Here is a 16,080-nt window from a genome sequence, read left to right as displayed (position 1 = left end):
TATCTCCAGCCCAGTGTGAGAATTAAGCATCTTTATCTTATGCCTCTTTATACCTTTTAATGATCTATTTGAATTGAATGCCACTAGGGCCGTGGTCCCCAGCCTTTTTGACACCAGAAACCAGGGTGAGGGGCTGCTTCTGAGATGATCCGAGCACATTTACTGTGCACTTTGTTTCTGTAATGACATCAGCTCCACCTCAGGTAAGCAGGCATTAGATCCCTAAGGCTGGGGACCCCTGCGTTAGGGTACTACCTGTGCATTCTTTCCACAGGTACCTTAAGTTTTTTTTTCTTTCTTTTGAGTAGACAAGACTTAACTCCAGTATGTAGCTTCACAATCAGTTATTCTGAAGGTGTAGTATCTGTCTTCTACTTTAATAAATGATTATTCCTCACAGTAGGGCAACGATCTATTCTACTTAATAAAGTTGCTGACTGTTCTCCTCATTGGATTTCATTGAGGTGTTTCTTGGCCCTGATTGATCTTGGCAACATTTTAGATCCAGATTAGCTTTCCCCCCACTATCGAGCAAGTGTTCGTGCTTCCTTGTCTCATGCTAGTGGAAAGCAGGCTAATCTTAATAAGCTGCAAAGCAAAACTTGCACAGGTGGTAAGTTGGTCCTGGAAAATGTGGTATTTCAGAATCTAACATAGGCTTCTGATTGGAAGGACCATTCATGTCTGTAATCAGTCCATCAGCACAGATCAATGAGACTTGCCTGGAAAACACGACTTTCTGTATATTTTAAAAGCCAAATCTGCTTTCTCCTGTTAATAGGAAGACCCATTTCATATTAATGCTCTTTGCTCTTTTTGAAAAGATCATAATAGACCATATAATCTAACCCGACCCTCAAGTTTTCACGTTTTTTAAAAGATGTTTAATTTCTGTTTTAAAGAACCTTTATATTAGGAGAGACAACAAAACTTTATTGTGGATGTCACTGTGAATATTGGTATATCTGCAGACGCAGAGATGCCTGTGTTTTTTTCTGGTGCACGAGACTGCAGGAGCTTCATCATACCTAGATGTTTTTGTCACCTGTAATTTGTGAGCGATTAACGGCTACAAACAGCTGGGGTTTTTTTCCTAACACGAGATGAAGTTGTTCTTGAAGTCCCTTTTACTGTTCCCTTTCGACGTATCGCACCCCTCACCATCGTCACCAGGCCTTTCCTGTCTCCCAGGGGTGTCTTACCTGAGCTACTGTTATTTCTCCAGCTCCTGAGCCATTCCCTTGCATACAGAGAGCATCAGAGCTGCATTTGGAAATATTAAGGCTGTACTTAAAATGCTCAGCACTCCATCCTTCCTTGGTCTAAGGATTGTCCAGTCTGGACCCTGCGTGCTACCCACCTCCCTTAGGGCCTCGGCAGACTCTCAGTCGACAGTCCCCACACAGATGCCCAGAGCTGTTCCAGTGTCACTCTTTGGGACGTTTCCCCAGTCCACCTCCTACCCAGGCCTACGTCACATCCCTGTTTTGTACCATAGGCTCCTCCAGCTCTGCGTTCTCTTCCTCCTCAGGATGTCTGGGGTGGGATCACACTTCCTGTGTGAGAGTCGACTGTGGACTAGACCGTAAGCCCTTGCAGGCAGGGAGCATAATCTTTGGCTCATCCTTGTGTGTTGACTTCCCTGGTGGCTCAGACGGTAAAGCGTTTGCCTACAGTGCGGGAGACCTGGGTTCGATCCCTGGGTCGGGAGGATCCCCTGGAGAAGTCAATGGCAACCCACTCCAGGGGTTGCCATTGGAAAATCCCATGGATGGAGGAACATGGTAGGCTACAGTCCATGGGGTCACAAAGAGCTGGATACAGCTGAGCGACTTCACTTTGTGTGTTAAGCATTTAGCATGCTGCTGTGCAAAGATAGTAGCTGCTCAATAAAATTTTGTCGTGTGAGTGAATTGAATAGAATCCCTGGAACTTCTGCCATTCTGTACTCTGTGGCTTGGTGTGTTCCGGGCTAGGAAGTGGATTTGCTTGTGTTGGAGGGGACTGCAGGCGGATGATCTGTTCCCAGGTCAGAACTATCCAGATGTGGAGAGGGGGTTATGTTTCTCACCCACCTTTCTCTCCACCGTAGACGTCCAAAGGTCTTTATTCTGGCTTTGTTCCTGGGAAAAAGATTTGTTTATGAAGAAGGAATAGTAACTAATGAAGAGTTTTTAAAGGTCAGTTGTCTCTGCCGCCTCCGCGCCTGCCTCCTGGGAGTGACCCTGGAATTGTTTTCCCTCTGTAGGCCCTCGCAGCCAGCGCTGGAACAGGATTCGCTGTCGCTGAGCCTCAGATCGCAATGTTCTGTGGGAAGTTAAACATGCATGTGAACATCCAGACTGGGAGGTGGGAGCCTGACCCAGCGGGCACCCAGAGCTGCTTTGGCACAAAAGAAGAAGTTCTCCAGTACTGTCAGGAGGTGAGCGTGCTGCCTGAAGCTTAAAGATGCTTTTCTTTCTGGGTCATGTGTGAGCCTATTAACCTTAGCAACAGGTGCTCCATCGTTTTCCTCATTTGACCTAAGACCAAGCTTGTAATGACCAGGCAGTAAGCTTTTGTTCTGCTTGTGTGCCTGGCCCAGGCGTGCTGCAAGCTCTTGGCCTTTCCAGAAGGAATACTGCAGGAGCTTGACCAGAGCCATAGAGATGCAGCCTTGGCTTCCCACGTGTCGCAGGAAGACGTGAAGCAGGCCCCTTGTCAGGTGTGCACTTGTGTTTTGCACTTGTAGGCTGTAGCCAGGAGCCACGAGTATCGTAAGGGATTCTCTCAGGTCTGATTGAACAGACCTTTCAGGTCAACACTTGATGTAGAAAAGGATATGAGATGTTTTAACTTCTTACCAAAACTAGCCTTTGGGGTCAGGGCTGGAATATTATTGTATAGTTTCATTAACAGACACTTCCATAGACTTGCCTTTCAAATGTTTTAGTTCATGAACTTGGCTATTTACACATGTCCTGTAAGTGGACTCAATACCTAATAAGACTCGTTTTGGGGTGAACGCTTGTTGCTTCTGTAGGTCCTTTTAAAGAGAAGATGTGTTAGAAATGCTCCGAAGTCTGCCTGTCGAAAGAAAGCTAATGGTCACAGAATGTCTGTACTTGAGGAGGAGTTCAGCTGGAACCGGGCAGCGAGGGGTCTTCACATTTACAGAGGACGATGGCGAAGCGGAGCACACAGACCCTCGCCCTCACTTGCCCGGCCAGTGCCCGTCTGTGATGGACAAAGTCCGTTTACCGTGCATGTTCCCTGTTCCTTGCAGATGTATCCAGAACTACAGATCACAAATGTGATGGAGGCAAACCAGCCGGTCAGTGTGGACAACTGGTGCCGGAGGGGCGAGAAGCAGTGCAAGAGCCACGTCGTGATCCCCTTCAAGTGTCTCGGTGAGCCTCCTGGGGCCTCTGGGTGCCGCTCAGCGAGTCAGGGTCCCCGGTCTCACATTTTCTTTTCTTTTTGAAAAAAATTTTTTTAAAACTATAAAAATATTTTTAATTTTTATTTTTTGGCCATGTTGGGTAGCATAATGGGACCTTATCTCCCTGACCAGGGATTGAACCCGTGTCCCCCTGCATTGGAAGGTGAAGTTTTAACCACTGGGCCGCCTTGGAAGTCCCTTAGATTTCATTTTCTCTCGGCTCACAGTGAAATAGCTTCATCTGCTAAGAAGCCAAGGGCTGTAGGAATTCATCGGGGACCTTTGAACACTCGCAGCTTTCTGGCATTGATAGGTGACTCGTCTGGTCACTCACTCTGCCTCTCCCATTGTGGGCATCCTCTGACTTCACAGAATGAGCCTTCTCTACAGCCCTGAGTGAGCGCGCTGCCCTCAGAGCGGCCCAGCTTTGTTCACGTCGAGAGTCTGAAACGACTGTTAACAGCCCTAGCATGCGTAGGACTGCAGCAGCCAGAGGGGTGGTCTTCTGGTCCCCTTAATTCGCCCACACATTTTGCTGAAGTCCTGTATCGCCGGCCAGATCAGACTCCGTGTTAGTGTTCAGGAGCTGAAGGAGTGAGTCATAGCTGCTGTAGACATCAGGGCGGCCTCAGCCAGGCCCTGTGCCACCTGCCCGTCTGAAGGCTCAGCTGATAAGGGTGTTCCTGACTCCATGCATTTGTATGAACAGTCAGAGCGAACTTGGGGACCGCTGTAACATTTTATCACCCAGAAGTAGGGCTATTCCAAATGTTTATGTAGTGAGTGTGTTCATGCTGACCACTCATCATCAACACACCTGAATTATGTTCACACATCTGTAACCTGGGTGACTTGGGGAGATTTGGTCATAAAAGCTTAATGGGGCAAAATGATCAATTTTTGATGATCTATAATAGGACTAACACAGAGTATTAAGCGTAGATAGCCTGCAGTGTTCTGTGGCAGCCTGGATGGGAGAGGAGGTTGGGGGAGAATGGATACAGGTATATGTATGGCTGAGTCCCTTTTGCTGTCCACCTGAAACTATCACTACTTTGTTAATCAGCTATATCCCAATATAAAACAAAAAGTTTAGCAAAAAGTAGATAGCCTCTGGAGTTCTGTGGATGTGTTTATTTTTAAATTAATATTTATTAGAGTATAGTTGCTTTATAATATTGTGTTAGTTTCTGTTGTACAGCAAAGTGAATCAGCCGTGTTTCCAAATCTTTTTTGAATTTCCTCCCCGTTCAGGTCCCCGTAGAGCACTGAGTAGAGCTCCCTGTGCGGTACAGTCCACTCTCACTGGTCACCTGTTTTATACATAATAGTATGTCAGTCCCAGCCTTCCAATTCCTCCCACCCCCCCTTCCCTCTCAGTATCCATTGCTTTGTTCTCTGTGTGTGGCTGTTTCTGTTAACCATTAACTTAACCTGTTCCCCTCCCTCCCTTCATTAAAACCTTTCCTAACATGGGATTCATTGCTTTTCTCATTCTCACATATAGCAAACTAACAGAGGCAGCACCTGAGTAACAGTATTTAAAATACATAGTAATTACTTTGTTTTAAACATGTTGAGTGGGGGAAAGGACACTGTGTGTGTTTAACAGGGTTTATTTAAAATTGAGCACCCTGCAGTGGTGAGAGGCTTTTGAAAAGTTGTGTGTGACGTGGTTTGGAAGGTGTTTTTTCATTGCATTTGGCTGTAAGGAATCTCTGGGTATGAGGTTTCATTCATTCTCTGTAAAACTCTCAAGCTTAAGGAAATGAAAGAGCATTCTTGAATACTCAATAGATAGATGATACCTAGCAATCATTTCTTCCTTTTGCATCCTTGTCCATAAGCCTGTGCAACTCGATCTTTCCCGGTGTGGCTCTTTTTCACTGGTACTTAGTGTATTCAGTGAGAAGTTACACTTTGATGTTCCCCCTCAAACTGAATCTTATAGCTTACGTTACTACTAGTTGCCTCGTTATCCATAAAGTTTTATCTAAATAGGTTGGTCTGAGCGGGACAGAGTTGGTAAAGTGTGAAGAGGCAAAGGTGCTGGTATTTTGGGGAGGTAGTTACTAATCTCTGACGTTTATATACAGACGGACTCCTGCACCTAAAGAAGGGAGCTCTGTGAGCCTGCGGCTGTTTCTGTCCTTGTTTATTTCTGGAAGGATTTTTGGATGGGGATGGTTGCCATGATGTCTTGTTCTCAGAAGCCTCGAGGCGGGGCCAAAATAAAAACCAAAAATAAATATATTGCCAAGTAAATACACTTAGTGTCAACAATGAGAGCTGGTACTTGGATGTCAGAATTCAAGTGATTTCTACTTAGATTGAGCCTCAGATTGCTTCTCCAGTGGAGCTGAATCCTAGTTTGCCACCGGGCTTTGCCTGTACTAAGCTCCAACTGTAAGCCTGGTTGATGGTAAACTTTTGTTTCTACCTCCCCGGGGCCTTTGAGGCCCTCGAGAGCAGCACTGTGTGTAATTCACCTTTGTATTCCTGTATTAGTGTCAGACTGAGCTATTGGGCCCCCAAAATCCCTGTGCTAATAGCGAGTGAAACCTCACTGCCCTGTGGAGGGCTGTCGATACGGGGCAGCTGCTTGTGACGCTGCTTGTGACGCTGCTTGTGACGCTTGTGACGACAAGAGTGTGTATTCCCCTTCACAGCAGGTCAGGGGCTGCCCCTGGCCTCCCAGAGACTGAGGCCTGAGGCTGTGGTGAGGCTGGGAAGCTGGTCTATGTGTAGTCTTCACACCAGTTCAGGCCTATAACTTTTCTTTTTTTTTTTTCTGACCTTGCCACTTGACTTCTGGGATCTTAGTTTCCCTGCTAGGGCTTGAACCCGGACCCTGGCAGTGAGCACACCAAGTCCTAACCTCTGGACCACCAGGGAATTCCCCCAATACCTTTCTTGCCAGACAATTTCCTGATTAGGTTTTCTGTTTTGTTGTTGTTGCTGTTGTAAAATGTCAGAGCTGACCCTGCCCGCCTCCTTTCCCCTCCCTACTTATCGCGTCTCCCCTGAGCCCAGCACCACCTCAGTGTCCTGTACTTGGGCCCTGTGGGCCCCCTGGGATGTTCGTTGAGTGTGGATCACTGAGGCCTACTTTGGATCTACTGACCCAGAGTGTCTAGCCTTTTATTACAGACATTACAAACATACCCAGACACAGAGAGAATCATCGCCTTACCCGCCATGTGCCCATTGCCCAATCAAACGGGCATCGGTTCATGGACCCACCTTACCCCGTCTGTGGCCCACTCCCACCAACCCCTCATTATTTGGAAACAAATCACAGATACCTTTTTTTTTTTTAATATTTCAGCACATATTTCTAAAAGATAAGGGCTCTATTTTCTAAGCAGCTATGTGTAATTTCCCCCCAGCTTTTATTTTTGAGAAGTTTCAGACCTGTAGTAAGTGCAGTTGTGAACTCTATACCTCTTACCTGGGCTTCCAGTTTTGCCTTATCCATCTTACTCTGTCTATTTTGTGTCCTTTACTTACTTTACATCGTTAAACCATTTGAAAGTGAGTTGGGACTTTATGATAGTTCACCTCCACGTAGCTTTCAGCTTCTTAAGAGCAAGGGCATTCTCGGGTTATGACAGTGATATAGCAGTCACACTTGGGACAACTGTCCTTAGTGTTCAAATAATGTCCTTTGCAGCTCCCTTGCAAAAAGGGCGATGTATTATATTTAATCTAGACAGTTCCTGAGCTTTTTCTTTTGAATCTTTTATTTATTCTTTTGGCTGCATGTGGGGGTCTTAGTTCCCCAATCAGGTATCGAACCTGTGCCCCCTGCAGTGGAAGAGTAGAGTCTTAACCTCTGGACCGCTAAGGACGTTCCTGAATCTTTTATGACAATATTTTTGACAGCCTAAGCCCTTTGTTTAACACAGTATCTCTGAATATGATGCTGTCACATTGTTGTGTATCAGTTCAGTTCTGTCCCTCAGTCGTGTCCAACTCTTTGCGACCCCATGGACTGCAGCACACCAGGCTTCCCTGTCCATCACCAACTCCCGAAGCTTGCTCAAACTCACGTCCATCGAGTTGGTGATCCCGTCCAACTATCTCATCCTCTCATTGTTGTGTATAATTAGAGCCAGATGACTGTTTGTAGCAGAAAGACGGCCTAGGTGATGTGTTCTCAGAACATGACTTCCGTCAGCTTATCACTCACCCGGGTAAAGTCATGTCTGCCAGACCTTCCCTCTGCAAAGACATCTCTCCCCCTTCGTCATTCACTCTCCACTGACGGTCTGTACCCGGATCAGTCATCACAGTGGTGGTTTGTCTTAGAGCGAGGTGTCTATAGGTACACAGAGGGCTAAAGTAAAGTTCACCTGTACTTTGGGAGAACAGGCAGTCTCAGTGTCCTGGACATTTTGTTACTCAACCCAATGTGGGCAGAAATAGAGAAGTGAGAGGCTGGGACTATTGTTGGTGTGAAGTCAGAGGTGGTGGGGAGTCATCATGTGTGTTTGAGGTCTTGATGGGCTCCTCTTCCTGTTTTGCCTGCTGGATGCCGCAGGCCTGCCGGGAGTAAGGGATGGAGAGCGGGGAGGAGGGAGGAAATCCCGGGCGTCACGGCTGTGACTCCTGCCTGGAGCCGAAACGTCCAGTTGGCTCCTGCAGATGAGCTGCCGCTCAGCTCACGCGCGTCAGAGACTGCTCCTGTCTGCACGTGGCTGCGTGACCATCCCAGTAACCTGCAGTCGGGTCGTTTTCACCTTGAATTGTGATCAGGTTTGCTCCTGACAAAGCTTCTCTTTTCTAGTGGGTGAATTTGTCAGTGATGTTCTGCTAGTTCCAGAGAAGTGCCTGTTTTTCCACAAGGAGCGGATGGAGGTGTGCGAGAATCACCAGCGCTGGCACACCGTGGTCAAAGAGGTAAAGGCTGGACGGCAGCAGTCGGGCTGCTGCTCCTGTCGGGAGAGAGAGTAGTATGTTTCTCCAGAAAAATAATAGTCTTCTTAACTCAGTTTTTTCCCCTTTATCTCATCAAAGTTTACAGTTACTTGTATCTTCTAACTTAAAAATACTTGGAAGAAGAATAGATATTTTGGTAAGGAAGTACAGTATTAACAGTCCAGCGCCTGGAGTCAAAGACGTTAAAAGGATTGTTAAGAAGCTCTCGGCAGGGCATCCAGTAAGGCTGCCCCAGACCTCAAGGCCTGTGTGGAAATATCCAGTTACAGAAAATCTGTGTGGGCATGCATGCTGACAAGACTAGAAGTCATTTCATTCTTCCTCTGAGGAGAATGAGCTTCCTTAGCTTGTCCTCCAAGTTTAGTTGGTTTTTCCAGTCAGTTGCCTTTATTTTGTCTAATTATGAAGTAATTTGAATTCCTCACCACTGAAGAATGTGTGCTATTACTGACCACTGTTAACCAGTGTTGATAATTACTCAAAGAAGCCACCACCACCACCCCCCCAGCCTTAATTTTTTCCACCTTTGGGCTTTCATTGTTTTGGGCCAGATGACATTTTCCCATTGCAGGTTAAGTGAAATCTGTAAATCTGTAAAGTAGTAGCATCACAACTTTTTGGCAAAAAATTAATGTGTCCGTGAGAAAGGCTTAACACTATGATTTGGTGAGGGCTTCTTCTGGAGTGAGCTAGGGGTAGGGGTCTCTGAGCGCACTGCTGTCTCCTGACCGTGATCCCGGGCCCCCAGGCCTGCCTCACTCAGGGAATGACCCTGTACAGCTACGGCATGCTGCTGCCCTGCGGGGTGGACCAGTTCCACGGCACCGAGTACGTGTGCTGCCCGCAGACAAAGGTGGTCCAAACTGCGGTGTCCAAAGAGGACGAGGAGGATGACGATGATGACGAGGACGAGGACGAAGAGGAAGACTATGACGTTTATAAAAGGTGAGTTCTGTCCTGAGCCTCCGGGCGGCTGTGGCTGCTACACCCAGGCTTCTGGGTGAAGCCTGTTCCTCCAGAGACGGGCCAGCACATCTCACTTGACTGTGGCTGAGCCTAGGTGCACCAGTGGCCTTCATCCACCTGTCCTCCTGGGACGCGCCTTCCTGCACAATCACGAGGCCCCTGCTCCCTGGCGGTCAGCTTCTGATGAGGTGGCTGGGCTCAGGGCTTTTAGCAGCATAGCTCACTGTGAAAGTGAAAAAGTGAAAGTGTTAGTCACTCAGTCGTGTCTGACTCCTTGCGAGCCCCTGGACTGTAGCCCACCTGGCTCCTCTGTCCGTGGGATTTCCCAGGCAAGAATTCTGGAGTGGGTTGTCATTCCCTCCTCCAGGGGATCTTCCCAACCCAGTGATCGAACCTGGGTCTCCTGCATTGCAGGATTCTTTCCCACCGTCTGAGCCACCAGGGATGGGCTGAACTTATTACTCCCTGCCTCTGGGCTCCGAGTCTCAGAGCAGGGAAGGGAGTCAGTGGTTCTCTGTGTGCAGCAGTTGGTGGTGACCTTCGTTTCTTGTTGTGACCTTTAGTGAGTTTCCTACCGAAGCAGATCTGGAAGACTTCACAGAGGCAACTGCAGACGAGGACGACGACGAGGAGGAGGAGGGGGAGGAGGTGGTGGAAGACCGCGACTACTACTACGACACCTTCAAGGGAGATGACTACAATGAGGAGAGCCCCACCGAGCCCAGCAGCTACAGGGCCGCCGCGGAGGAGGAGATCACTCATGACGTCAGAGGTAGACCTGGCAGTCATTTACTTACAATATGTTAACATTCTTTCATTCACTTACAGGCTGCTTGCCTCCCAGGCGGGCAGCTTCACGCCCCAAAAGTGAGGTCAGCTCTGGGTGCTCCCGGGTCTGGCAGCAGACAGATGGAGTCAGGAAACTGTGATGTGCATTGTGAGGACTTAGAGAATCAGAGAGACCATGTGGTCTGCCCCCCGGCAGGATTCTCCCACATCCAGCTGGAGGTGTTCCCGACTAGAGCCCCTTCCTCAGTGAGGCCGAAGTCCCAGGTTTCAGAGTGGACCTCACTTCTTTAGCTCTTTTCCCGAGTGTGTTCCAATCTGTAGGCTGCCCTGATTGGCCATCGGGGCATCTGGAATTTGATGGCCTGCTGGTAAGGGATCAGGGCCCTTTCAATTTCACCGTTAAATAAAAAGTGAACGTTCCAGACCACTTCTGTGCAGCCCCCTGCTGACTGTGTATTTGAAGCCACTTAGGAGCTGAAGAATTGTTTAGGGTTCAGCCAGGAGCCGATGACTTACCGAGTCTAGAAGTTTGTGATTAACCTTGGAGAACAGAAAATGTACACTGGCCCTTTCAAGGGGCCTGAGTAGTGTTGACGATGGTGACCGCCACTGAAACTGCCTCTGCACCCGCGCTGCCTCCCTCTGCCCTGGGCGCCCCCGAGACGCCACGGCAGGCAGCTGTCCCCACTACACAGACCAGAAATGTGAGGCTCCCGAGCTGTGCGCTGTGGAGTTCCTCCACATCAGCCCCTTCCCACTCTAAGCTCCAGACAGTGCAGACAGCACCACTCAGTGTTCCAGCCCCAGAGCTCTCCCTTGCCTCGGGAAGGAAGAGGACTGCATGCTCGGTGACAGCTGGCCGGGACCCCCGGGTCCCACCCTATCCTCGCCTTCGCTGAGGTCCAGTGTCACTCGGCCCTTTTCCCTTGCTGGTCTGTAGCTTTGTGAGCCCCCGAAGCCGCTGCCCTGCCCCGCTGACCTTCTGACCGTTTCCACACAGCTGTCTGCTCCCAGGAGGCGCTGACGGGGCCGTGCCGGGCCGTGGTGCCCCGCTGGTACTTCGACCTCTCCAAGGGGAAGTGCGTGCGCTTTATATATGGCGGCTGCGGCGGTAACAGGAACAATTTTGAGTCTGAGGATTACTGTATGGCTGTGTGTAAAGCGATGAGTAAGTCCCGTCCGGCGTGCGTCCTCGTGGCCGCGTCTGCGTGGTGCTCCCCGCCCACTCGGTGTCACTGTCGGCCGTCTGCCCTCCTCTCTGTGCTTTCTAGATCTAGCTGTGCTTCCCTGTCGGCAGTTGTCAGCTCAGTTTTCTGTGTCCTGTGCTCGCTGTGGGCCTGGTGGTGGAGGTGGTGGTGGTGGTGGTGAAGGAGGAGGTGATGGTGATGGCGGAGGGGTGGTGCTCCCTCCCTGCCCGAGGGGAGAGCCTGGGGCCTGCCCTTTCTCATCGGGAGCGCCTGCGTTGGTTGGGAAGGAGGCCCTGCCCTCTGCTGTCAGACGCTGAAAGGCATTCAGGGCACTTGGATAGGCCATGAGTTCTGCACATGCTTGTGTCCAGGCTTTGTCCCTCATTCTGGTCTTGAGCAGCCCTGTCGCCACCCCCCACAATGTCTGCTCTCCAAGGAGGTGACAGTAAGAACGCTTTGGGACGCTGAGAGCACTGGAACATCCTTATGCACTCCAGGGAGCCTGCTCTGCAGACAGGCGGTGGTGACTGTTTCCCCAGTATTCTGGGGGGCCCTGGGTCACACAGAGCTTTAGGAAGCAAGGAAGTTTTGGTTTATTTTCTTTGGTCACAAAGGAAATTCCACGTTCAGTGGAGTCTGGTTCACTCAGACGTCAATAGGTTGCTTTTCTTCATAGTTAGCCCTTTTCCTGTTGAAGATTCTCATCTGGAGCAGTTCTGACCCGTGTGTAGGAAAACCCTTTGGCTGGACAGACCCTTCTGCCTTCTGATTCTGACACTCATTGCCGGTCCTGGTCATTTGCTCTAAAGATTTTTGGCTCTAGCGTCTGATGACTTTTCATTCAAAGGTTTCCTTCAGACCCTTTTGTTCCCTCGTAATATGATACGGTATACTGTTAGTGCGTCCACTGCAGCTGCTGCTCTGTGGAGTTTTTATTTGAAATCATTGAAAAGATGAAAAAAAAAAAAGGAGCCCTTAGGGAACATCAGTGGAAAGACAGAGCTAGAAATTACAGTGATTCTTCCTGCTTTGTTAAACTCCTTAAACTAAGGGGCAAGAAAGCGTTGTTTGTGGCAGAAGCCTGAGGAATCGGGGTCATTGAAGATCATGTTGAACGTGAGGCGCAGTCTTTACCCAAAGGGTCAAGTGTTGACGGGCAGTAAGAGACACCAGGCGACGGCAGGTGGGCAGAGCACGAACGGTTTTGAAGTCTGCAGAACCGGCGTCTCCTGTTACTGTGGAAGGAGAAGCAGTGTGTCCGTGCACTTGCAGGGCCCCTGACTTGAGCGCTTTGGAACCTGGTAGCGTCATTGTCACTTGAAAGGGACCCGCGCCTGTGAGTGTGCCAGCTTCCTGGGCCGTTCGCTTGCGTGCAGAGGGCATCTGGTTCTGGGTCCGAGTCCATTGTCTTCAGAAGCAGACCTCCAGGTGTGCTGCTCCTGTGCCCTTTCATTCCGGGGCGGACACAGCTTGTGCTTATATTATCTTTATCCGGCCCAATGATATGAACCAAAGGCTGTCTCCAACACGTAAGCCTTTAAGCTGCGGGCCTACATCACTGAGCGACATGCTTGTTGGCACAGATGGACTTCAGCGCTTTGAAACTCTCCTGAGTGTCGTGGGGAACGTGGTTTCTGAAGCAATCTATATAGATTCTGACTCAGTGACAGTCTGCAAATTGGCTGTTGAGACCTTATTTAAACTTAATGTAGGAACCAGGTATTCTTGACAAGACTTTGAGCCATAGCTTTTCGGTTTAAAACTCAGTAAGAGGGTGAATGGGAGACGCCCAGACAGAAGGACGTGGAGTGGCAGGCTGGCTTGTGCTCACGCTCGTCAGTTTGCCAGTTGCTCTCACATTGTGTTAAAGTTACGTGGTTCTGGAAATCGGGTGAGTTTGTCTCCGAATCAGAATTCATTGAATTTGGCTTTTGCTGTCCACCTGGCTCTCGAGTGTGACCGACAGAACAAGTTGTGTGAGCAGGCTGCCTGACATTCCTCCCTGCCCTGGGAAATCCCCAGTGACTGGGGTGTTCAGGGTCTCCACAGGTATTCCTTAAGAGGCTAAGTAAACCTGTCGCCTCCACCTCCTGGATGCAGATAAGCTCCTTCGTGCAGACACTCGCTTGCCCGGGGCCACCAGGAACTTGGATTAGGTGTGCAGAGTGTTTGTTCTAATGGGCTGTTCTCTGGGTGGTGGCCGGGTGAGGCCCTCGAGCATCATGGATGGAAAAGCCCTGAGTGGCTTCACTTCCACGGCGAGTCCTTGTGAGACGTGTTGTCCCTGCTGGGGGCCTGGGCTGAGGGTCCTCCAGTGGGACTGAAACCTAAGCAGAGGCAGCTGGGGCGTTTGGACTTTCTCTGCCTAGTCTGTGTGCAGAGAATACACAGTCGAATCAGTGGCCCAGCGTGAGTTGTGACCTGAAAATACCTGGAGAAAAGGCACCTGAGCCCTGCAGTGCCTTTGCGCGCCTGCCGTCAGCCCTGTCTCTGGTTGGATGCACTCAGGGACCAGAAGGGTCGGTTGGGTAGTTAGTTTTAGGTTTTAGTGTTTCAAGAACTGAGGGAGGGTAAGAAGTGTTCCCTTCTCTGCCCCTGAAGTCCCAAGTAGGTACCTCGCTGGTTCTGAAGGTACAGGGGGTGCAGATGGGCCTGGCGGCTGGATTTTGGGTAAGGAAGACAGGGCGGAGTCCCGCCAGATGGGCGCACCCCCTGCCGAGGTGGTGCCGTTCACACTGGTCCCTCCAGGAGGCCCAGCTGGGCTTCGTCCCCAAGCACCGTGCAGTTTCATCATTGGGCTGGGCCCCGGAGAGAACTGTCCAGTCCTTCTGTTTCAGTTCCCCCAACTCCTCTGCCAACCAATGACGTCGACGTGTATTTTGAGACGTCCGCAGACGACAATGAGCACGCGCGCTTCCAGAAGGCCAAGGAGCAGCTGGAAATCCGCCACCGCAACCGGATGGACAGGGTAAACCTCGGCCCCTTATCTTTGTTGGTATCAGGGCTTCGTAGTTGAAGCAAAGGGACACCACCTCCTCAGGTGAGGCGTGTGTGAGTGAGACTGTCCCCTGGATGGGACCGGTGCCCGCCCCTCCCCCAGCCCCATGATGGTGGAGTCCCCCCTCCCAGGGCTTCACTGTTCCACTCTGCCAGGGGGCACTTCCTGTCACCATTACGTTCTGCTTGTCTTTTAAAGTTTTTTATTTTTGAAGAAGGGAACTCTATATCAATATTGTAAGTAGAAAGCTAGTATCCTTTACCATTAGAAGAGGGTAACGATACTAACATACATTGAATGAAAGCAGTGTTAGAACATTCCGGCTAGATACTGTTGCCTGCTGAAGGTCTGAGTCTCTGGCTTTCTTTTCCTTAAAGGCGTTGGAAGGGTCAGAGCGCCAGGAGCACCACGCGAGTGCCGCTTTCTCCTAGACTTACTCAGAAGGGTTGAAAGAAAACTGAAAAGGGACTCTTTGCCAGATCTGGGCAGCAGCCTCACGTCTCCTGTGCCGGCTTGTGTGCTGGGAGAAACCTGTGACTGTTCTGAGAAGCAGGCGTTAGCCCTCCTCCCCTTTCTTGTCAGGAGACTGAGGCACAGAGTCCGGCAAATAACGCACCCGAGGTTATGGACGAGGCAGCTGTGAGATGGGGCTCCCCTGGTGGGGGGGCACTGGCGCCAGCCTGAAGCAGCCGCCCTGGGACAGACCTTGAGCTCGTGGGCACGTGGGCCGTGCGCTCCTTGTGTGCGTTCCCACATCATGTTCAGGGCCCCACAGTATTTTTAGAAAATGGGACCATTGTTCCAGAGATTATCTGGTCATAGTGGCTTTGACCTTTGTTCCAGGTGAAGAAGGAATGGGAAGAGGCTGAACTTCAAGCGAAGAACCTCCCCAAAGCAGAGAGGCAGACTCTCATTCAGGTGAGATGTGTCCTCCAGGGAGGGGCCCCAGGCAGACCCTTCAGGATACGGTCAGAGCCAGACTCCCCACAAGGCAGACGTCGACACCCCCTCTTCGTTGAGAGCTCATGTCACAAGGAGGTCTTCGCCGCTTCGTTTTCCCTCCCAGTGGTGTTCTCTGGAGTTGCTCACCTGCCGTGGAGGGAAACCCAAACCCAGGGCAGAGCACACACACCTTTCACGCGCAGATGTAACCTCTGCTCAGCTGTGTTTACTCTCCTCTCCTGGCAAGTCCTCTGGCATCGTCCTTAGGCTGCGCCTTATTTTCTGCAGTAGTGAATGCTTTTTTTTTTTTTTCCTTTGGCAGACTTAATTAAAGTCCAAGGCAGAAAATAGAGCTCTCTGATACCAGTTCATCTCTAACTTTGGATGTAAGAATGTAATCTTAGAACCTCAGCAGCTGCCTTCCCCTTGACTAGAGGAGGGCGTCGACAGGAATTGACAGGACCGATTTGGGACTCATGACACTGGTTGCTGTTTAAGTCAGCTTATGTTTATGTTTTGCCAAAATCTCTCTGCTCGTGATGTTGAATCACCTTTGCTTTTTCACCAGTAACCTAGAAAACCCACGAGTATGCCTTTATGCATAGCTAATGTACTCTTGGGGGGGGGGGGGCGGGGTGGGTCTCAGCTCCCCAGCCTTAAATTCTGTCTGCAGACCAGGCCTGGCACCTGCAGGGAGCTTGCCCTTCACCACATGGTATGAATGGTCAGCATCGCCTGCCCTGGGGCTGGACTGTGTGTCGCAGCCTGTTCCCCATTGGTCTGTGGTTTGGGGCACCTTGTTATGGTGTGGGAAAGACAGCCTTCCGTTTCTCACA

General features: G+C 50.1%; 1 protein-coding gene across 6 annotated transcripts in view; it reads left to right on the top strand.

Moving 5' to 3' along the window:
* Positions 1–16,080, top strand: part of APLP2 (amyloid beta precursor like protein 2) — a 62,306-nt gene that overhangs the window by 31,141 nt on the left and 15,085 nt on the right. For 4 of the 6 annotated variants that reach the window (XM_068977022.1, XM_068977020.1, XM_068977021.1 and 1 more), the window contains exons 2-9: positions 2,249–2,422; positions 3,266–3,389; positions 8,211–8,323; positions 9,111–9,307; positions 9,892–10,100; positions 11,118–11,285; positions 14,142–14,272; positions 15,146–15,220. In XM_068977022.1, the coding sequence (XP_068833123.1) occupies positions 2,249–2,422; positions 3,266–3,389; positions 8,211–8,323; positions 9,111–9,307; positions 9,892–10,100; positions 11,118–11,285; positions 14,142–14,272; positions 15,146–15,220 (1,191 nt within the window). The remainder of the gene's footprint in view (positions 1–2,248; positions 2,423–3,265; positions 3,390–8,210; positions 8,324–9,110; positions 9,308–9,891; positions 10,101–11,117; positions 11,286–14,141; positions 14,273–15,145; positions 15,221–16,080) is intronic. The other 2 variants (XM_068977025.1, XM_068977023.1) reach the window with 1 other exon arrangement.

The sequence above is a fragment of the Capricornis sumatraensis genome, chromosome 8 (assembly GCF_032405125.1).
Source record: "Capricornis sumatraensis isolate serow.1 chromosome 8, serow.2, whole genome shotgun sequence".
NCBI lineage: Eukaryota > Metazoa > Chordata > Mammalia > Artiodactyla > Bovidae > Capricornis > Capricornis sumatraensis.
This window is presented reverse-complemented; position numbering and strand designations above follow the sequence as displayed.